The sequence below is a fragment of the Streptopelia decaocto genome, assembly GCF_964273445.1.
Source record: "Streptopelia decaocto genome assembly, chromosome: 9".
NCBI lineage: Eukaryota > Metazoa > Chordata > Aves > Columbiformes > Columbidae > Streptopelia > Streptopelia decaocto.
In genome coordinates this window covers 15,821,336-15,844,240 of record NC_138664.1, presented here as the reverse complement: position 1 = coordinate 15,844,240, position 22,905 = coordinate 15,821,336, and the positions used below count along the sequence as shown (strand labels likewise).

The 22,905-nt window shown below is 39.4% G+C and overlaps 1 protein-coding gene across 2 annotated transcripts; it reads right to left on the bottom strand.

Annotated features, from left to right (window-relative positions):
• Positions 1-60: 60 nt before the first annotated feature.
• FAN1 (FANCD2 and FANCI associated nuclease 1) lies at positions 61-22,866 on the bottom strand. Of its 2 annotated transcripts, none has more exons than XM_082060993.1 (14): positions 22,661-22,866; positions 19,114-20,541; positions 14,853-14,993; positions 13,986-14,181; positions 10,324-10,554; positions 9,692-9,823; positions 8,457-8,565; positions 7,610-7,729; positions 5,107-5,271; positions 3,976-4,144; positions 2,001-2,104; positions 1,312-1,506; positions 812-940; positions 61-216 (listed from the first exon to the last, which is right to left on the bottom strand). In XM_082060993.1, the coding sequence occupies exons 2-14, from the start codon at positions 20,414-20,416 to the stop codon at positions 79-81; spliced, it is 3,132 nt and encodes a 1,043-aa protein (XP_081917119.1). In that variant the 5' UTR covers positions 20,417-20,541; positions 22,661-22,866; the 3' UTR covers positions 61-78. The 2 variants fall into 2 exon arrangements, with proteins under 2 accessions (XP_081917119.1, XP_081917118.1); XM_082060992.1 differs by lacking the exon at positions 22,661-22,866 and adding an exon at positions 22,285-22,364.
• Between the last annotated feature and the right edge of the window lie 39 nt (positions 22,867-22,905).

Here is a 22,905-nt window from a genome sequence, read left to right as displayed (position 1 = left end):
TAAGCAGCAGACAATAGTGTATCATGCTAGTTCCTTCAAAAACTACCTAGGTTACCCACACGATCAAGACCCGTGTTGTCAACTGAGGCGTTTACTCTTGGCTCCCACAGCTTGCACGTGACAGACTTCCACTGTCGCGCCCAGCTTCTTCAGTTCACTCAGCCAGATCATCTGCTTGTGGGACAGGCGATCGTTGGGACCTTTCACTTCCACCAGCTACAAAGAAATGTGGATGATCAGTCAGGTGCCTGTGGAGGAACTAAAAGACTACTAGCTCCACAGACCTGTTCTACAACAATACACAGAATCACAGAATGTTAGGGATTGGAAGGGACCTCGAAAGATCATCTAGTCTATCTCATCCCCCTGCTGGAGCAGGAACACCCAGATGAGGTTACACAGAAGGCATCCAGGTGGGTTTTGAATGTCTCCAGAGTAGGAGACTCCACAACCCCTCTGGGCAGCCTGTTCCAGTGTTCTGTCACCCTTACTGAGAAGAAGTTTCTTCTCAAATGTAAGTGGAACCTCTTGTGTTCCAGTTTGAACCCATTACCCCTTGTCCTACCATTGGTTGTCACCAAGAAGAGCCTGGCTCCATCCTCGTGACACTCACCCTTTACATATTTATAATGTGATGGAATAGCAGATAAACCATCACCCACTACTTGCCATAGCTGCTGGGCCAGTGAGCAGCAGGTTTAACTCCAGCACAACAGGAAAATACAGTTTGTACGGGCTTACAGCTGGAAGGTTTTATACCTAAGGGCAGGATCAGCTCAGCACTGACTGTTTCCATGATCTCCCAACATACCTTGAAGTGATGAGTGTCAGTACGCCACACAACCAGGTCAGGAAGTCCCCCTCTGCAATGGCGTAGATCTTTGGAAAGTCGCCTAAAAACACCGCTCAGAAACACTCCTCCAAGACAAGTGGCAAGGCTCTGGAAGAGAAGTTTTAGCAGTTAGCACCTTTTGTTGTTGTGTTGGTTTTTTCTTTTTTTCAATTTCCTGTACAGCCATTTCCCAGCTCTCACAAGAATATTCTATAGCTCATCTCAGCTTTTTGTTTAGTAACGTGTAATGAGGAATTTAGGTAGATGTTGCCTACCGTGTTCCTAACTACTTTTGCAGGAGAAGTGACCATATCAGAAAAGCATCACAGTACTTGGGACTAGGCAGAACAGTGTGGGGTCCGCAACCCATTCCTCCCTCCCACACTCGCCAGCAGTCTTGGCTCAGTGCAATTGGCCATGTGCAGTTGAACAGCAAGCCTCATCGAACTGCCTGCTCACTCTGGACAACAGTTGCTTACCTGGACTTGCTGGAGGGAAATAAAACGCCCCCAGCTAACCAGTGCTGCTGCTTTTCCCTCCTGAGTGGTCCAGGTGTCAGCAATCAACTTTGCCAGGGTCTCTGCGGAAGCCGTGTGAAGCTGCTGGAGTCTGGCCTCAATGACATCCCTCCTGTTCTCATAGAAGCTGTCAGTGTATAAATCCAGGGGGAATGTCTGTATAAAAAGGTAAATACAGCTCTGAGGAGCTGGCAGCAAAGCAGCGATTCCAAGAATGAGAATGCCCTGCTTTGTATTTTATTTATCTCAAGTCAAAGTCACTCAAATATTGAGTCAATTTAACTTGAACGTGTCCACCACATAAACCTTTATTAAATGGGAAAATATTTGCATACATTTTAAGAGCCAGTGCTATGGTATAGCAGTATTCTTCCACTGACTATAAAGGAAACCTTGACCTGTGAGTTCAGATTTATTCAGCCTTTAGCCAGCTGAATCCCACCCTATCTGATAGTCAATCCTGACTTACATGGCAATTACTTACCAAGGAGCCCCTTAGTAACAAGCCAAATATAACAAATAATAAAACCAAGCAAGCACCAAGATCTGTCTGGAAAGTCCCTCCGAATAAAATGTTAATGTAATCCCAAGTAAGGTTTTAACACAGCAATGGGTAAAGAAATTAACTAAAGAAAGCCTTTCAAAACTACCTGATAGGAATTTCTGAAAACGTCAGGTATGTCATCCATGAAAATTATATCCCACATTAGAATACCATACAGCGTAATAAATGTTGAGCCTTCACCATGAATACCTAAAGGACAAAATTTAATGAAACATTAATTTATACAGCAGTCTCTTATGAAGAGGGACTAAATCGTCATGATCCAAACCAGAAACGTGCTCTGTTGAGGTTTATAAACAGCTGAAGTCAGTATATACTAACATCACAGCATCAAGTCATAAATGCAGTTGATTACTTCCACAATTTGCTAATGCTTTCTATTTCCAGGATAGTGGCCTTCATTTACAGTGTAGGATTAAAGTACTATGCCCTGTCACAAATAAGATTTACTCTTCTAACTTTAACGATTTTTAATACACAATATAAAAAAATCACACTGAAAAATAATACATTAATAACAAAATGTTTATATATTAAAATGTTTTATATTATACATATACACATAAATACACACATACAAGTATACATACATATATGTATATGGAGCCATACATGTACACATATATATGTGGTGCAAAAGGCAATAGCTCACCAGCAGCAGACCTATTCCCAGCCAGTATACTACAAATTCAATATATTAGTAACAAAAATGTGTGTGTGTGTGTGTGTGTGTGTGTGTGTGTGTGTGTGTATACATATATATAAAAAAATTCAATTACATTACAGACTACATATACACATACATGTATGTATACACGCACATATGTATATATATGTATGTACACATGTATGGCTGCATGTAATATAAACCATTTTTAATACATATATAAACATCTTTCTAGTAATATACTACATTTTTTTTATAACACTGGTTGAGCATTGGTCTGCTGGTGGTGAGTGATTGGCTTTGCGTCTTTTTTTTTTTAAATCCCTGTCACTTATTAAATTGCTTTTATTCCAGCCCACAAAGGGTGTAATATGTATACACACATGTACATACACATGCATGCATTATATTTATGTATATATAATGTATGTACACATATGTATATGTATATGTATAGGTATATATATCTATAGATATATACACACACATATATGTGCACACATGCGTATTTTTCTATATAAAATGAAATTGTGGCAGATCAGTCCGCCCAGACCTGGTCACTTGTTGATCCCTCCTGCCCCAGTGGGCTGGGGGAGACAACCTGAAGGGCAAAAGGGAGGAAGAAAAACAAACAAAACCACAGCCTTCGGGTTGAGATAAAGACAATTTAATGTGATGGGGAGGGGAGAGGAAGGAAAAAAAACACAACAAAAAAAACACTAACCTAAAGAAAAATGATGCAAAAGCTGTCACTCACCAGCAGACCAATGCTCAACCAGTCTCCGAAAACAGCTATTTTGGAAAAACTCCCCTCCCTGTGTTATTACTGACCATGACAATTCAGGGAAGGGAATTCACCTACCGTGCACTGTCAGTGGGGGTCGCTCTCCCGGCTCAAAAATAAGCCTTTTCAGAAGAAGTTGCCAAGTGTCTCGCTATGCTATATGCTGTTTTCATCTTTATCTCGTACTAAAAAAATCAATGGACGTTTACCTTTCCTTAATGACGCTCCCTTCAAAGATGCGGCTAGCATCTTACCACTCACAAATGAAAGCCTAGCCATTCACTGATAAGAAAGGCAAATTAAGTGATTTTCTATGGAGATAAAGAAGAAACATTGTTTTTTTTCCTAACACATTTCAAAACCACTTTAGGTATATTGAGGCAGCAAATAATTAAAGGGCAAGAAGCAGCTCATATGGAAAATACATATCAGAGCATTTTGGTAAGGAAATTACATATTAGAGCCATTTGGGAAGGAAATAAAATCAGATTAAAAACTGGAAAAATGAATCAGCTAAAACTGGTCTATTAGCTAAACTGCCTAGTAAATGGATTATTTAATTTCACAGTTATTTTACTGTACCACAAAAAATAAGGAAGTCACTGTTACCTTGATCAAAACCATTCTGCCTGTAATGAGTTAGTGCCAGCTCCTCCACTGAGCACATGACTGTGGATACACTGAAGTCTTTGCCTCCTTCTTCGTCACCAATATCCTCCATCAGAAATACAGATTTTCCCATTCCCATCTGAGGACACATCTTTCCTTTGATTGTAACCTGAACATATTAAAAGAACTAGTTACCTTTCCAGCATCGCATTTGAAAAGCTTAGCATAGGTATTTGAATTTCTCCTAAAACACACACTCCTCCTTTTCAGTTTTCTTAAAATCAGAACTAGACTTGTTTCCAAAAATCAACCAAATAAAATGTAACCTGCCATTCCCTTGAAATCATTCTGTTTAGCTTTTATAAACTGGAAATTTTTTCAGAAAAAATGTCTAGCAAAAATGCTGAGCAGATGGTAATGTAGTTTTCCTATATGCAGGACCAGGAAGAAAAATTACAGATGATTGAGGAGACTGATTCTGGACTGAGAAAAAGAACGGATGTAGGGAGATATGCAGTGACAAGGCCGAGAGAAAAAGTGAGGCTCTGTTTTGACTTTGCCCAGATACAATTATCTTTGCAACAGTAGGGAAAAGAATGAGTTAAAAAAACCAACATTCCAATATGATGCAAGTGCATCCTACTGCATAGTACACAGAGTGCAGAACTTCCAAAGGTTACTAAAAAAAAACCCTTATGTTTTTTAGACATTAATCCAACACTGACAACATGCTAAGGTTACTATTAGTTTTTCTTACACACAGAATGCTTGGCCTAAAGACATCAGAGGCAATGCACTGATTTGATCAGACTCTTCAGACAGAAAGGTTCTGAGAACGCTGCTGGAAAATTAGTGGAGTTTATAGCTGATTGGATTCATAACATATTCAGTAAAGCAGTGCAAATTAAATCCATGTACAGCTGACTGATTTCAGCTAAGAAGCTATTAAATAAGTAGAAATACTTGTTTACAAGATGCTTTTGTTTTAAAACTCATTTGTATTTATTTTCCTGTAGCACAAGTAAGTCGGAGGCTTAGCACATAACAAGTCTCCCAGATTTTTTTTCTTGTCAGAAGAAAAAAGACCTTATGAGATGTTATTTCTCAGAAACCACCATCAACTTTACGTACGTGTGTCACATCCTCCACAGTTATGACTGGCAGGTCATCAAGCAGGCATCTGAACTGCTTGCAGCTTGGTGAGTCTCTGATTCGTAGGGCCCGCTGGTAGAGAGCGAGACGGTGCCCAGTGCGTACAAATGGGTCTGCCAGCCCGTTCCTAATGCAGTCAATGGCCTAGCAAAGAGCAAGGTAACAAGCAGTAATTTAGAAAGACCTACGCACATCTGTCTGTACTTACTGAGCCCAAAAGACCAATTGATTTAAGGAGCACAAAAATGGGAATGTAGAAAACAGCATGTAAGACAAGGCCATCTTTCTTACTTATGTATTGAAGCTCTAACTAGTGAGTAATATTTTGCACTAGCAGGTTTCTGGGTTCGAATTTGCACTAGTACATTAAAAAGAAATTACTCTCCACTTCTGCTGATCAATATAAGATTAAGGACGTGTAAATTCTACGTAAGTGACCAGAAAAAAAAGAGTTGGTTCTAAGGTAAATAAATTTAATACTTTTAAACCAACTTCTTAGCAGCACATAATAAAAAAAAAGGATAACTTGTGTAAGAATGTACATACAGAACAAATTTTAGACCAATGCACTACTGCACTGAAGAACATCCAGACTTACATATGGACTCCAAAAATTTATTCAAATCTGACACAGTTTCTGTGATTTGAGGAAGGCACTTTGTCCCAATTTATAAATAAGGAACTGAGACTAAGCCTGCCTTTGTACAACTTCTAATTCCAAATCTGGAAAAAGCTTGATATGGGGGGTAGAAGAAACAACTGCAGATGCTTGTCAGCCTATGATATTATTCCCTCTTAAGAGACTCTGAGAATTAAAATGCAAGACAAAATACCAGCATTTTAATCCCAATTCACAATAGCCTTAGTGAAATAAGGAAGCAACACCAAGGAAAAAAAAAAATCATTCTATGCTTATTTTAAATAACTCTACAGCTGCCACTGTTCCCGAACTTAAAACTTCTTTTTATTTCTATTTTTCATTGCCAAATTGGTCAGCTATCTTAGATGTGTTTAATTAGATTGGTCTACTTTGTCTCTTAGCTAAAAGTTGATTTTCAGTCTGCCCACACTTCACTGGGACCTAAACAGTCCTACCGAGTTTCATTTTCAATCATGGACAATATTTCTTTTTTATATGTTAACAGACAGGGAAAAAGGACATAATCTCCTGTACCTATAAATCCTCAAAACCAGCAGCTGACACAACTACCATCTGCTGTTTCTTGCATAGAAAATTCATGGAACTGAATTTGAGGCCTAAAATGAGTTAGACAGTGGCTTCTATGCCTTGTGGCTCTTCAAAAGAAAATCTGTGAAAAGCTGGTGCTGGCTCACAAGGAATTCAAAGGCACAAACTGTACTGCAGCTTGCAGTTTTCTCTGGTTCCTTTGTATTCTGCTGCAGAAATCTATCCAGAGGTGCCAGAAAGTTCTACAGAGATTTACAATAATCCCTGCACACAATCCTTGCATTCCCATACAGTTATTTTTCTCTCATTCAGCTACATGCCAGCTAATCACTCAGCAAACTCAAAAACTGCTTTGCATGTACACAGTGTTTCTAAAAGCCTGAACTGCATCATTCAGACTTGAGACCAGCAAGTTTACAGACGGCACAAATAATTTGTTTTACTTGTACAAACACACCCTACTGGTGTATGTGTCCTGCTGGAAGGGAAGAGGGAAAAGATTCAGCAAAAGCTAAGATTACCTCAAAACCTCTTCTCCCATCCTCTGCCTTCCTAACAGAATTAAACACACCAGGATAAGCATAGCCTGTAATACATGCTATCTAAAACCATGAATGTTCTTGTTTACTAGTCTAAGGGTGGTCCATTACAGTTTCTCCTGTAGAACCATATAAACAGTTTAAATTTGCTATTAAGGACAGATAACCCTGCTAGAGCTGTGTAGAAGTAACAAATTAGAAATGAGGTTGTCTACTGCTTGACCCCCTGCAGTAGAAACCCCACACCAAAACTGGTCCAGATATAGAAAACAACCTTTACCCCACTGGTCACAGTTAGCCAAGGACTTATTTTCCTTACTTTTTGTTCGAAAACATTAAAAAAAACTCCTTCTAATCATGTTTGGTTTTTTTTTTCATTCCAGATATGGCCTCATCATGACTCAGGTGCAGAAGCAGAAGTGTTTACTGCAAGAAATTTCTCTGTATCTCACCCATTACGCAAATTTATAAGGCAGAACAGCAAGGAAGCTGCTGCCTGATAACTCCACACAATCCTTCATGCCTAACAGTGTTCTTCTATGCAACAGAAAAAAAGCAGGCCAACTAAGGATAACAGTACACTCAATATTCAATTTCTTAGGAAAAATTGATTGCCTATCCTTGGGATTCCTACCAATAGCTGCATTTTCAAGAGACCCTACCCCATTGTTCTCCTCATATGAATTTTTTTTTTAATGTTTTCAGACAACAATCGCAGTGTCTGCAGCTTTACAGCATGCAGTTGTGAAGATACCTTCTTAGTGTTTTTCAAGTGCTGATGTAAATTCAGAGCCAGGCGATCCCACCATCGCCCTCTGCTGTCAGTACAATACACATCCTGAGACAGAAGAGTCTGCAGCTCCTGCACGGCTTCCTGTAGCGACAGGATTGTATCATTATTAATTGAGTTAAAAAAAAAAAGCTGAAGTTTCATTATGTAATTAGCTTGCCACTTCCGCTCTAAATACTGGGTACTCTAAAACTTTGCACAATTCAAAACCCGTTATTACTCCAGCACCCAATGCACTCAGGTGCGTGGATATATCTTGAAAACACTAAAACTGAAATATTTTTACATAAACTCAAAAGGTTAGCTGCCAAAAATACAATATTTTTGCCCTTTCTGTATTCCTTATTGTATATGAAAAAGACCTGAATGTTACTTGCTGCCTTTTTTGCAGAGGCAAAGTCTTTTTCAGAATAACCTGGTTTGCTTTAACGTATAAATCAGAGGACTTTAGAGACGTTAGCTCCTAAGGTGAAGAGGGAGGGATTTTGTAGTAGACTTTTTTTCCCAAGATTTTCTTATTTAAAAGCAATAACCAAATCCAGTGAAACACAGCTATCTTTAAATAATGTCTTGGCAACAGTCTTATGCTATATTACATATTGTAAATCTCTAAAGCATAAGCAGAAATCAAAACCATTTAAAACTTTCTTAAAGCAGCAGGAAAAAAAAAAGGCTGTTTTTCCTTCAAAGTAACCTGCTAAGAGAACTGTAGCAAGTCCTAGCAAACATTATAACAATTTTCCAGCCACATAAGAAATTTAAATTGATGTACAATGCTACATTAAACACATATTCCTATTCACCACTTTACCTTATACATGTGAAGTCTCTGCAAAATTTCAACACCGTGAGAAAGTATTCTTGTATACACCCAGCCAACTGTGAAACGTCGCAGATACTCAGGTAGAACTCTGTGATAGCTGAAAGATAAGAGCAGCTCAGATCAATTTAATGATGGCGTTTCAAAGTTCTTAAAATTCTCTTACTTACATCTTACTTACTTACATACTTACTTACATCTAAAGCATTTACAAAACTGAACTGAAATGGCTATTCCAGCTGCATAGTCAAGAACCCAGATGTAGGAAGAGTTTAGCTGAGGCAGCAGCTGCAAGCTGCACTTGCACAGCACATTTTGGTTTCAGCAGTGGAATTATTAGTTAATTAGTTTTACATCAGATGCAAAACAATAATTTATTACATCATGTTTTATTGCTGCCAACTTCTTCTCATAATTCAGACAGTTAACTTTAGAAACACAGCTGAACAAAAGACAAAGGCTAGAACAGGCATTTCATGCCATAAAAGACTAACACCCTTTAGGTAGGCACCTCTGTGTTTCAAGACAGTCTTTTGAATGTCTTCTTGACATAAAAATAGGTTTTTCTGTTGTCTTCAGTGTGAAATGGAATAGACCTCCAAATGACCCTCTATGAACACTATTTTAAATCAGTTGCCACAAAAATGAATATAATGCCAAACATAAGGCTTTAACTTTCGGTGTATCATTAAGCCAGAAAACAAAACAATTGAAATGAAAACTGATGAATGGTGCTTCAAAAAAACACGTTACTTCAGTTCTCAGATCTTTAGTAACATTTCCTGAATGACACCCACTTGGAAGTTTGAAGAGATTAATAACTCAGTACACTTTACCATAACTTTTGCAACATTCTCTTGTTCACAGTGATTTTTAAATTTTGCTTATCGCTATTTGTCTGAAAGCCACAAAAACAAACTATGACAGTGGAAAAATAAAGCTCTTGTTCTCCCACACTGGACACAGAACAGAAATGTCTTACTGCTTTACTGCGCCTATCAACTCATTCCCAACGTTTTATAAAAAAGGCTTTTTCATGTAGTTGCTTAAAAGCTAAACAAAAAACCAGGAAGTTCAAAGCTTTGAAGAACATGAAAGCTTCTAAATTTATCATGTTTAAGTAATATCACTAGCCTATAAGCCTCCCTCAAAAGGAAAAGATCCAAAAGTAAAATAACACACTTAATAGTTTCACATTAACACTAGGCTAGTTTCTAGTTTACTACCTCAAGGAGGGGTGATTTTTCAGCTCGTTCCAGGTTTCTTTAGCACACATATACAGATGATTTGCTTCTTCCCAGTTCCCATTTACCATTGCAGTGGCTATATCATTTGACAGATGAGCAGCAGTTGCATACCTAAGGGAAAAAAGAAACATAATAACTGTATTAGGGTCAAAAAGTATTTATAGTTAAAAGAAATCATAAAATACCTTTTAAAAACTCCCTCCTAGTGTCCCAAGACATTGAACCACGCAGCCAACTTTATTCTTAGTCTTGTAGGATCAGCAGAGTTTACGCTAGCAGGGTACACTATGTTTAAAATCACTTATAAACTACAGAATGTATTTTTTTATTTGTTCAGAGTCCACTCAATCATCACAGCAAATTAAGAAACAACTTTCAGCAGCAGATTATAGTGAAGCAAATAAATATGCTATTTTGGTTAAAAATGCAAGGCACTGTGAATTACAAGTGCTACCTGGATACAAAAATGCATTTGAAATCATTACAGAAGTGCACTTCTACCTATTTACATCTGGAGTTCTACATGATGAATTCTTACTTGCCTACACAAGTACCGCAGTAAAGCTTTTCTAGAAATAGAGAGATTTTCAAACTGCCAAAGCTCCCCCTACCTGATAAGATCTTCTCTGTCCTGGAAGACCCGTGTTTTCCTATTTATGGTGTAACTGGGGAATACCATACGCCCCATGTTTACCATGAGGACTGTGAAAAGCTGGCCTTGGCCAGCACTACCAGCTTCTTCCTCCACTGGCTCTGACAGTGAAAACAGCAGCAGAATTCGAGAAAAGACAGCCCGAGGGCCTTTACAGACCCTGACAGTTTTTCCAGCCAGGTCCTTCACCCTGGAAGGACAAATAAAATTATTATAACAAATGGTTTTTACCATCACTTACAAAAATTCAAATATACTGAAAAAGTATGAGAATAATTTTGGTTTTGAGCCAATTAATGTGTAAACTTGATTTTCCTTGAAAGAAGCAGCTTGAGAAATTATACAGTACATGTAACCTCTAGTGAAAAGCTAAAGAAATGCATTAACTAATAAAAAGTTCAAGGGTCAAACTTCAAGTAGAAGAGAATTGCAACTAACTCTCCTTTGGGTACAGCTACTCCTTGTTGCTATGCCAGGCAGTGAAAGTACCCAGGTACCACAGGTAGTACAAAGTGTACAAAATCAGGCAGAGAACCTAATGATAGGATTAATCCGAGACTTTGCACGAACACAAAATATCAGTAGCATCACTGCCTGCCTTCCCATACCAAAATCAGCTGAGGATCCAGTACAGTGGGGAATAATCGCTACTACCTTACCAGAAATAAACAGAACTGGTAAGATAGCATACCACACTAGAATAGAGGAAGTCCCAACTGAACAAAGGATAAGAGAACGACAAAAATGGAAAACGCCAGGACACAGGGCAGATTGTTTAAAATTCCCTAAAGCAAGGTATATTACAATAGGACGATTCCACGATGTAAGATGGTGCTTCTATGACAAGTGGACCACTAAAATAGTTAATCAAAAGGTTGAACAGACCTACTGGGAATGCAAAGATCAGGATAACAAAAACATAACTGAATTATGGAACAATATGTGGACATTCAGTATTATACAACAATACCAATACAGTGAAGCAATTCCATAGTGCATACGGTGGTCCGATGTAACAGAAGGAATGACAGTACCATGGTGGAATTGCTCACGGGTGGTAACTTGTCAAACAGACATTAAAGAGATACCTTTGTCCATTGTCAAAGTAGCAGTGATTACGGGCTGCATTTGTCGGAAACAATTAGACTCACAGGCAGCCTTTAAAATTGGCATTGATAAAGGCAAAATTGACTGTAAAGGAGTTATAGGCAGTATGGGACATTTAGTTTGGGCCTTAAGTGATGGGACCTGGACCACACATTTGCCAATGGGAGGACCAATTAGAGAAATTACTTTGGGGTTGCCAACACTATGTCCCATTTGGAAAAGGTCACCTTTGAAAAATAGGCAAGAACTATTACAGGTCAGACATAAACGAGAAATAAACGAGGATGATGTGTGGCATGAACCATCAAGCAGTGTTAAATTTAGCTGGGCACTAGAATCTTTCTTTGCACCAATTGCAGCCTATAGGAATAGAGAAATGATTGATAAATTGATCGGGCAAATGGATCGATTGGCTAGAATAACTAAAAAAGGTTTTCAGGATCTCAATATACAATTACAAGCTACGACTAAAATGACCTTGCAGAATAGAATGGCACTCGACATAATGTTATTAAAAGAAAATGGCGTCTGTGGATATTTGAAAGACAGAATCGATCACTGCTGCATCCATATTCCAGACGTAACTTCAGAGGTTGAGAAAGACATTTCCGAGCTGACCCAAACACAAGTGGAGCTGCAAAAGGAAAGACAAGATGCAGAACAGAGCTGGATAGGAGCTCTGTTGAATAAATTCGATTTAAATTTGGGAGGATGGGTACATTCACTACTAGAAAGTGTAGTTGTACTTGCAATTGTGATTGTTCTTCTTTGTTTGTTGTATGTAGGTATTAAGCGCATAATTAGTCAAACAAATGCTAGGAATAATCGCATTTTCAGTATCCTGAGTAGGAATTATGCTAATCCAATATTTGATAACCCTCCAGCTTATGAAGAAGCACGACTGGAACTATCACACCTGAAGAGAATTACCAATGAATAATCGAAGAAATTGATTGAGGTGAAAATGCATTGTCTAAGAATAGAAAAGCATTTTCAAAGGGGGGAAATGTTAGTAACCGAACCAGTTTTACAAAATGTTCCTGAAAGGATGAATCAGTTTTGTAAACTGTCCCTGAGAGGATGTTCAAGCATGTCGTGTTCGAGTACACTCTTATCTTAACAACCTAGCTTTTATCTTAGCCTAAATACGTATAGAGTGAGGACACTGCACAAAATAGTTCCAAGATGTAGCAATCGATGTTGTAATCAATATTGAGTAACCGTTACGTATCTTAATGAATATATGAATATGTATGTGAATGGACTGTATAAATACTGTGTAACTTAAACTGACCAGCGAAGCCAGCTTTGGGTGCGAACCCCTGGTTTCCCAGCGCTGAAATAAAGCACCGCATATAACTACGCCCCTGGTTATGTGTCCTGATTGCTAACAGCAGTACCAACAAGCAACAAGATGCAGTTTGCTGTTAGGGCCATGTTTACAGACCACACTTTGAGATCCCTTGTTTTATGGTATCGCCATCAGCACATCTTCATCCAGCCTTTTCATACAAGACAAGATTTCTGATACTTGTCCACAGCACAGTACAGATGTAAACCAGGATTTTCTCTGGTCTCATGGGATAACAAGTGTTTCAGCTGTCAACTAAAGCAAAGAGCATCACATTCTCAAAGTCAATGTGGCTGAGCAAGTAACTATCAGCTTCTTTCCTTGGAGTACGGAGAAAGCCAGTGCCAAGAACATTTTTTGAATGTAATTAATTTTCCCAGGTTCCTTTCCATTTCATGAACACTTTTTTTTCTAGCCTTCCTTTGTATAGTTTAAGCCAATATTTTGAAAACAATTTTATTTCTGTTAGAGATATTTATACCAATTAAGCATCATGCATCATCCTGTAGTTCAAGTATCTAGTATCAAAGAGAATAAATAAAATCTCAAGTGATACAAAGTATTTTCATACTGAACTTTTCTACACCTGGATCAGAAGGAGGAAACAACTGCAACTCTTTAAATTAAAACATCCTTAATTATCACAAAATCAGCTGTGATAGCCACAGTCAAAAAACTCACAGGAAAGAACACTGTCAAGCAAACAATCTTTTCCCTTTAAAAATATTGCCAAAAAGGAGGCTCTATGCTAAAGTACAAAGTCAATCACAAAAAAAAGAGATTATTGCTCTCCTCTAATTCTACTAGAAGAGCTCACCCAGCAAACACACACCAGATAGTTGCTTTAATAGGCAATGACTTTCCCTACATGTCCATAGATGTTTTTTCTGCACTGCTTTTGCTTTAAATAATTCAGAATTTTTTCTCAGTATAACTGAGTAACTTTGGAGATAATCATGCCCATAGCTGAAAAGCATGACGCAGTCTGGAAAAAAAAAGTCTAATTACCCTTCTGTTTGAACCCCTGGGAATAAAAACTTAATGCTGCCCTTTTTTATTCATAAATTTACTAAATGCATTTCTCTCTTCAAAACGCATCTATGCTGAGTCCTTTGAAGCATAACTTAGATTCACCTGAAAAATTTAACTATAAACAGAGTTACCTTTTTAAAATCACTGTCCCAATACCAGCCTGACTCCTGCTGAACACTGAACGTTGTTTTGCCAACCTCAGAAAATCATCCACAAGTTGCTGTTTCTGACCATTTGGGTTTGGCAAGTGAAAGATCTTTGCCAATGTTTTTAGCTCAGGGGCCGAAAGCAAATCCAACCCTTCACACAGGTCTTCCAGTTCAGATTCTAAAAGTAAAATGATCCACATATATTCATTATGTGCTATACATATACACTCAAGCAGCAGCTCAAAGCATAGTACATTCATACAACCTAGTACTAATCCAATGATTTAGATTCTTCAAGCACATATTATTAATGCTAGCTGGTTCAGCTTGAAATTTCTTCTCTTCAAAGGTCCAGTTTGAAGGAATGGAATTATCAGAAAAAATGCACTTTGAAACTTCAAAACAAAAGCAAATATAACACAATTCTGCCAAGTTACAAAAAACGCTATTCAGAAAAACTTGTCTTCCTAATGACTAAAACTTTGTGTAATGCAAAAAAAAAAGTGCCACCAGGGAGCAGCAAGAGCAGAGCTGCTCAACAATGGGGAATGAGCCAGGAGTCAAGAGTGACCACAGCACTAGCGGTGTCCTCACCAACCCTGGTGCCGTCCCACCATCAGTGAACAGAATGAGCAGAGCACAAGTCCTGCTATGAGATTACACTGGCAGCCCCAGAAAAAGCATGATGATCAGTCAGGCCTAGGGTTGGCCTAAGAGATGAGTCAGACATAAGACTAGAGACAAGACTACAATCTATATCTGAGATCCAACCACAGTACATGGCCACAAACAAGACTGGAAGCAAGCACCTGCAGCATTGGCTATTAATGCTATTAATGCTGGCCATACCTGTTTGCAGAAATCTGGCTTCAGACAGTTCCTCAATTATTGGTGACAAATCCATGCTTATCTCTCCATACTCTATTTTGTTCACCTTTAACCAGTTCAGCTTGCGTTGAAAAAGTCTCACATATAACTTCTGCCCACCAACTGCAATTTTTATTTAAAGCAGGAAAGGATAAAAAGAAAATTAAATTGTAAAACATAGTACTATGCACCTTACCTAGAAAAGTTACGTTGACACAGATATCCTCTAAAACACATTTTAAATCTGCCCACGTTTTACAACCAGAACTTACCTTTCCACGTAATTTTTGCTCATTAGAATCTTTCAGTTTTGTAGGTAGAAAATTATTACAATGTATTTTGTAGATAATGAATGTTGCTGAAATGCATTTTGGAAATGCTTGTCTTTAAGAAAGAGTTTTCTATGAAAAGACAGCTTCATTTTTCAAACTCTGCATATTGTTATGTTAAATAGGTCTTTTTATTTCTTCAGCATTCAATAACTAACTATTTGATGATGGGGAACAAAAGAAGCTGTAGTGTGACAGAATGATTTCATAACCACAGAATACCTTTCTGTGTAGTAGTCTTCAGATTCTTGTATTTCCAAAGACAATCTATCTATTGAATACATGGTAAAGAAACTCCTACCAATTTGCTTTTTATCAGGGAAATGCTCTCTCAAAGTACCTTTAAAAAATACTTTGAAAATACTAACAGTGCTGAAATTCAACAAAATAGTTTATTAAATCTAGGTTGAAAATAGTCTAGCTATTGTTACTACATTCAGCACACTTTCGAATACTTAATTCATCCCTCATTAACTTCAATTGTTTTATCCATGTCTGCTGCCGCTGAAGTGAAACTGATCATTAATAAAAACAGACACTGAAAGACTACCAGTCCTAAACATATTTAAGAAACTGCAGGCAACTTTCGCATGTTTATTTAACTATTCTCTTGTCCTTAAAAAGACTTATTCAGTCTTTTTTTCAATAGAATGTTTCCAGGATCAATTCACTGAGAGAACTTCATTCAGACGCATAAGCTTGTCATTTTCTCTGTGGAGTTATAACTCCTTTGAAGTCTGTCTCCAGTTTTTACAACTCTGGAAACAGGAAAAAGCTTGAGTAACACATAAACATCCTTTCTCCAGACCATGGAGACTGACAAACTAGTGTTGCAATCCAGTGAAGGCATGTGAGGCCCGCTTTCTCTCTACTGGATTTGAATGACAAATAGAAGACTAAAAAGGTATTGGGCAAGTAATTTACTGCTTCTTAAACATCCTGTTCTGAAGTACATTACTTCTGAAGATTTGGGGGATTTTTTTTTCTTTGGTAGATCTTAAGAAAGTTTCAGGTGTATCACTGAAACAAAAATTTGCTCTAGGTTGAAATATTGTCAGCAAAAAGATGCAGAAGTTCTTAGAAAAGTTCACCCTCTATGATCCATTAAAATCCAACAGAAAAAAAAAAGAAGTTATTTTCTCTTGTTCAGTTTTCTGTACCTCAGTTTCACTGGTGACTATAAATCAACATTTCTCAGAATTTTTCTGTTGCATAAAAGTTGGAAGGACGATTTCACAAAGTATATTAAGCAGTATCACCAAAACTATGTGCTTGCATTTAAATTCTTTCAACTGCAACATGCAGTGAAATTAAACATGGAGAATACAAAGAAAAAATTAATGCTACAGCTCAGTTCAGACAGATTTCATCTTGAGCACAAAACCTGATACTGCACTGCAGATTACTTGTTATGAATATACCTCTGCTTTTCCCTACTTTCATTTACTATTTCCAGTACTTAAAAAATTGGAAGTGCTAGACATCCAACATAAAGGCCATCCACTTCTGAGAAAGCTGGGCAGGAAATAAGAAAGGATTGCTTCAAATTTAATCCTTTAAAATATATCATTCCTTTCATAACAAGCATTAGAGATAACTCACTGAAGAATCATAGACGTTTTAGCAGAAAATAATGAAATACTGGAGAACACCTTTGTTCAAGGAACTTCATAGTATTAAGCATGTCTGTGGGGTTTTTTTAGTGTTACATCTGAAAGACAACACTTGTTTAGGTAGAAACTTCTAATGTGGAACAGATAACTCATCCACCTGAACTTTTAAAGTATTCTAAGATTTCTTGAAGGTAAACACAACCATCTGTCACATGTTGAGAATTCATTATCTATTGACTTATTGCTATCCAATCACTTCTCATAGCTTCATCATTGCATTTTTTTCTACCCTGCAAAGAGAGATTGTTTTATTTGTGACTCTAGGAGTCAGTGCAGACACGGATTTATCAGCAGCACTTTGCAGTAATTCTTTCTGTATTCTGAACCAAGAGAGGAGAATACTGAAATCACGCTACTGGAAGGGGAATAAGCACTTCCTTTATTTAATGGAACATGTTGTACTCATCCAGAGAAGGGATTGTGGAAATAAGGAAGCTGTATCCTTAATACCTCTTTTAGTATTTGTCAAAATAGCAAAAGCTTGCATCCAGTAGTGACCTAACCGTAATTTTATGCCTAGATCTTCTTTGGATGTAAATGATATGCATCTACAGCTTGCCTCAGAGAGCCAGTAACAAGAATTTGGTTACTTACCATCCATTCTTTCTTTATATATTCCAATTCTAACTATCATACCATAAACAAGGCATTATCAAGCTCTAAGATGTCACCCTATACACATTTACATGGAGAAAGTTAACTACTGTAATATTTTTATGGCCTTGTGTGCACCAATAGGCTCTGTAACCCCATCCCAGCTCCCACAGGTTTGGCTGCTTGTACTCAAGGCCAGCTCTGATACAGTACAGCTGGGAGGAGCTGTGTGAGCCTTTGTCAGGGCTCCCTTCATCGGCTCAGGAGCTGTATTTAAGCTTGGACTGGTGGACTGCATTCTAAAGCTCTGCTGTGGCATGCCAGCACCCAGTCAGATACCCTGCTAACTTGGCTTCACCTTGCACCTGTCTTGCTGCTTACCGACTTGCCTGGAGCCCTACCACAACTGGAGCGTGGCTGATGGCAGCACTGGTGCTGGATCCGCTCTGTTCTTCTTTAGGCAATGAGGGCTTGTGCCCCTTGCAGGTGAGGAGAGGATGTGGCCCCTGCCTGCCCTGCTGTCCCCTTTGGCTCCTGGCTCATCTTCCCATGCAGAGTCGTCTGCTCCTGCTGCTTCTTGACAAATACAGCCCTATGTTATGATCTCATCTTACAATATTCTCATAACTTATGCTAGTATTATTCATTTTTTGAAGTGTTTGGAGTTACTGCATAATTGTAATTATTATAATATGTAAGACCTCAACTGTAACTAGGTAACCACTGCAGAAATACCTGTGTAAGTTTAGAGCCCTTCTTCCTCCTCTGGAGTTTCTTCACCTTTTTAGCAACCATTTCTTAAGGTGGTTTGAGTCAGATGAGCTGACTTTTCCAGTAGGGCAAATAAAGAATGCTCATATGGTCCTTTCCAGGTGCTAAACTTTGGAAGAAGATCTTAAGTCAAAAAAGACATTTCTGAGATTGTTCCACCACAGTTTAAGTACTTCTTAGATATGCACTGACTTGTTGGGTTTTTTTTTAAGGAACTGAGATTGTGAACTACTTATCAGGGCTATATTTCTTCCTAAATAGCTAAACCAAACACTTCTCCATTTTTGTCACCTTGTGATGTCATATATAGTGACCTAACCTCATTCCATTATTCTCCACATTATACAAGTTATTAGAAAAACACTTACTGAAAGCTTTCTATTGGCCTTGAAAAAATTCCACATAATTGCTAATAGCAAGTCATGACCTTAATATTCTCTTTCGTAATGTCTTGTGGTGTCAATCCACGATATCATTTGGAACTTTACAGAAACAAACATTCGTATTTCTGTATTACGAGTTTCCTTCCTTGGAAACATGTTTACATGCAGCAGCAAGTTGATTGATGGTTCTAAAAAACAGTATTAAAACAGTAAAAAAAAAAGTGTTTCAAAAAGCCCCAGAAATATACATAATCATTATCTCCTTATTTCTTACCAGTCTCCACTACTCACAATAATCTTCAATTAAAGCTAAATTAGGAAAGTTTACCTACAAAAAGCCACTGAGGGATACGTCTCTGAGAAAAAGGCGCTTCTTCCCTTAAGGAATTTATCAAGTTAAATTCCCAATTGGTATAGTATTCTTCACATAAAAATACGTAACAGTTCTCTCTACAAGATGCAATGTAAAACATATTTTAAAAAAACAAGATACCTGATAATTTGCAGAACTTGGTTATAATGTTCATATCCTGCTCATCAAAGAGTCTGACATCATCTTCATTCTTCAAGACTGCTTGCAGCACCAATAAAAAATTCTGGAGGTAGTATGGGTGACCAGGAGAGCTGGGCACAGAGCTAACCTTATTTATTTTGTCTAAAATGTCCCCAATGGAATTTTGAAATTCTACGTTTTCCACAGTTTCTGACAAAGCATGATTAATCTCATTCTTTAAGTCTTCATGAACTTCCACAGGAAGTACCTGTACATCACTCTTGCTAAAGCAATTTTGTGTACCACACTTCATTTCAGTCTTGGAAGAAGGAACGACCTGACTGTGAGGCTGAGTCTTGACTTCCAAACTGTTGTTCAGCTCTGCTGACGTATAAATAGCTAGAGGTGTTTCAAATTTATCAGGATTAAGCATCACACCTCCAGACCTGCTTTCTGGTTTTGTGCTACTTGTAGCAATTGGTAAGCTTTTGTCGTTAATGTTATCAGCTGGTAATGATACCTGAACAATATCCGCAAGGTCTTCTCCATTACATTCGTTTATTTTTTCTTGAAATTCAGGTTCTTTCTTTGAAAAAAATTGTTCCTGCTGCACTCTCTGAGCAAGCTGATTTTCTTTCTGAGAACTACACTCAGCGTAAATCTCATCATCATCTTGTGCTGCAGCACTTTTGCACATATTGGGAACAGCTGGAGGTAAAGAGTTGATCTCTTTATACACGATCTGTTTTCCTCCCTGGATATGACGTTTTCTGGACAGTTTAGATGCCAGGCTTCCCAAAGAGATTATTTTAACTGTTTGAGCTTGTGGTTCATTGTTAACACTACAGACTGAACTATTATTGCTAAAATAAGGACTAAACTGCTGTGCTGCACACTCTCCTATTTTCAGGAAACTGCTTTTGGAAGGTCTTGTTTCTAGATTTAAGAGGTTTTTTGAAAAATATGAGCTGGAATTATTGTTTACATTTGCAGTTGAGGGATGCTCATTCTTAAAAGAGTTGACTGTTGAATCAATGACACCAATCTCACCATGGTTTCTCTGACATGTTTCATCCATGTGCTTATTTATCCTGTATCTTGGCACCATTTGCCCACAAACGGGACAGGTAATTTCAGCAGAGGGAACATTGTTAAAAAAGGAAGTAATGGAGGAGGATGCTGAAGGTATAGATGGTGTTCCTTTAGCTTCCACTTTTTTAGTTGTCCCTTTCTTTTTATTGTTTCTACTGAGCGACAAACTTATTCGGGATCTTTTAATGTCTGGAGACCTAGCTTCTGCCATTACAAAATTTCAAAGCATTTACATGGCACAGGCAACTTCATTCAGACCATGCTTCCTTATTCTGTAATACTTAAACAAATACTTTTCTTGACATTGCATTTTCCATCTGTAATCCTCTGATATGCCTTCAAGAAAAGAAAAAAAATATACTGAATGAAAGATCTTCTAAGGTACAAAATGCAACCAGGATGAACAATGGAGAAGAAAAAATAAAACCCTAGAAGTGGAAAAGTCGAGCAATCCTTAACTGCTCCAATGCAACTGTTCCTTTATCTTCTCACTAGGCAGGCAAGCAGGCTCATCATGATTGCCACGCTGAGCACTGCAGCAGACTTCATGGGAATGGTTTAAAACATGGAAATACTACTATACACTTTGACTATTTAAATGCCATGTTCACTTCCTGATGTAAATGAAAACCTGAGATAAAACTCAATGAAAGCATATAAAATAGAATCTTAGAATCACAGAATCATTTAGCTTGGAAAAGACCCTCAAAATTCGGTCCAACCATTAACCTAACGCTGCCATTAGACCATGTCCCTAAGAAATTCACCTGTGCATCTTCTAAACCCCTCCAGGGATGGTGACTCCACCACTGCCCTGGGCAGCCTGTTCCAGTGCCCGACAACCCTTTCTGGGAAGAAATTTTTCCTAATATCCAATCTAAACCTCCTCTGGTGCAACTTGAGGCCATTTCCTCTTGTCCTAATGCTTCTTACTTGGGAGAAGAGACCAACGCCCTCCATGCTACAACCTCCTTTCAGGCAGTTGTACACAATGATAAGGTCTCCCCTCAGTCTCCTTTGCTCCAGGCTAAACAGCCCCAGCTCCCCCCGCCTCACCTCATCAGACTTGTTCTCTTGACTCTTCACCAGCTTTGTTGCCCTTCTCCAGCACCTCGATGTCTCTCTTGTACTGAGGGTCCCCAAAACTGAACACAGTATTCGAGGTGGGCATTCACCAGCACTGAATACAGGGGGATGATCACTTCTCTAGTCCTGCTGGCCACATTATTCCTGATGCAAGCCAGGATGCTGTTGGCCTTTCTGGCCACACTGCTGGCTCATGTTCAGCCAGCTGTCAACCAACACCCCCAGATTCCTCTCTGCCAGGCACTTTCCAGCCACTCTTTCCCGAGCCTGTAGCGCTGCCTGGGGTTGTTGTGACCCAAGTGCGAGACCCGGCACTTGGCCTTGTTGAACCTCATGCAACTGGCCTCAGCCCATGGACTCGGCCAGTCCAGATCCCTCTGTATGGCTTTCCTACCCCTCCAGCAGATCAACACTCCCACCCAATTTGGTATTGCCTGCAAAATTACTGAGGGTGCACTCAATCCCCTCATCCAGATATCATTGATAAAGAGATTAAACTGAACTGGCGCCAGTACTGAGCCCTGGCAAACACCACGCATGACCAGCCGCCAATTAGATTTGATATAGTCACACCCTCTGATTTTTGCCGTTCTCTTGTTTGCTGTTTATAGGTGTACTGTTTTTTGGTGCCCACTACCCGCTTTCCAGAGCCCACGCAGAGCGCACGTGTGTGTCCCACGCACCGCTGCTCGTCTCGCAGCGCACACGCGATCGCGGCTGAACGCCGCGGACCCCGCGCGGGCCGGGCCGCGTTCCCGGCCTGTTCGGAGCAGGCGGAGCTGCGAGCGGCGGCCCCTCGGATGCGCTCCCGCCGCGAACGGCGGCGCCTCAGGTTTCTGAGCCCAACTCTGCCCCTGCCCGGCTCCTGCCTCCCGCCCCGCGGGCGCCGCTCCCCTCCCCGCGCCGGCTGCTCGCCGACCGGCCGCCGCCTCCCCTCGCCTGGGCCGCGCGAGGGGCCCAACCGCAGCCCGCCCGCCCGGCTTCCCCACGCACCCGCCGCGGCCCAGCGTCCCTCGGCGGGCCGGCCCGGGCTGCGCACGCCCGCCACAGCCACGCGCGGCAGCGGGCCCGCCCCGCGGCACGCAGCGCCGCCACAGGCCAAAGCAATGCACCGCCGATGGCGGCTCCCAGGCCTGGGGAGCGGATTGCGGAGCACGGGTACGGCCCTCTAACAAAAACGTACCAACTACGACCTATATAAACATCTCGGCCTCTTTAAATCTAAAATTACCTTCAACAACAAAGGGTGAAAAACAGCTGTCATCTTTCTTTAGAAAGGAGAACCCAGAGGGACACGAGCTAGAACTTTTTGTTCAGCCAAGGAAAATGCAAATACTGAAATATAATTTAAAATATATCATTTGCTTACTCTGAGTTACTGTAGGCTTAGAAAGCTTCTCTGTCCTCCCTGTTTGATAATCACAGTTTCGAAAGATAATTTCCCATTTATACTGGCAGGATACACCTTAAGTTCTTCAGTAAATGCAGTTATTCCTGCAATAAATACAGAGCAATTACAACAGCTGACACAAAAACTATGGACTATAGAGGCTGAACACTCAAAGCACAAATATCAAGTATTCTACATGGTTATGTATCTGCCCCTGGCAAGAA

Bases quoted from the DNA above. Each gene is read 5' to 3' on its own strand.
- FAN1 (XM_082060993.1), bottom strand. From the start codon at position 20,416: ATGGCAGAAGCTAGGTCTCCAGACATTAAAAGATCCCGAATAAGTTTG. The intron at 9,824-10,323 runs GTAGGGGGAGCT...TTTTTCCCTTAG, and splicing joins GACAGAGAAGATCTTATCAG to GTATGCAACTGCTGCTCATC. The intron at 217-811 runs GTATGTTGGGAG...ATTTCTTTGTAG, and splicing joins CTGACACTCATCACTTCAAG to CTGGTGGAAGTGAAAGGTCC.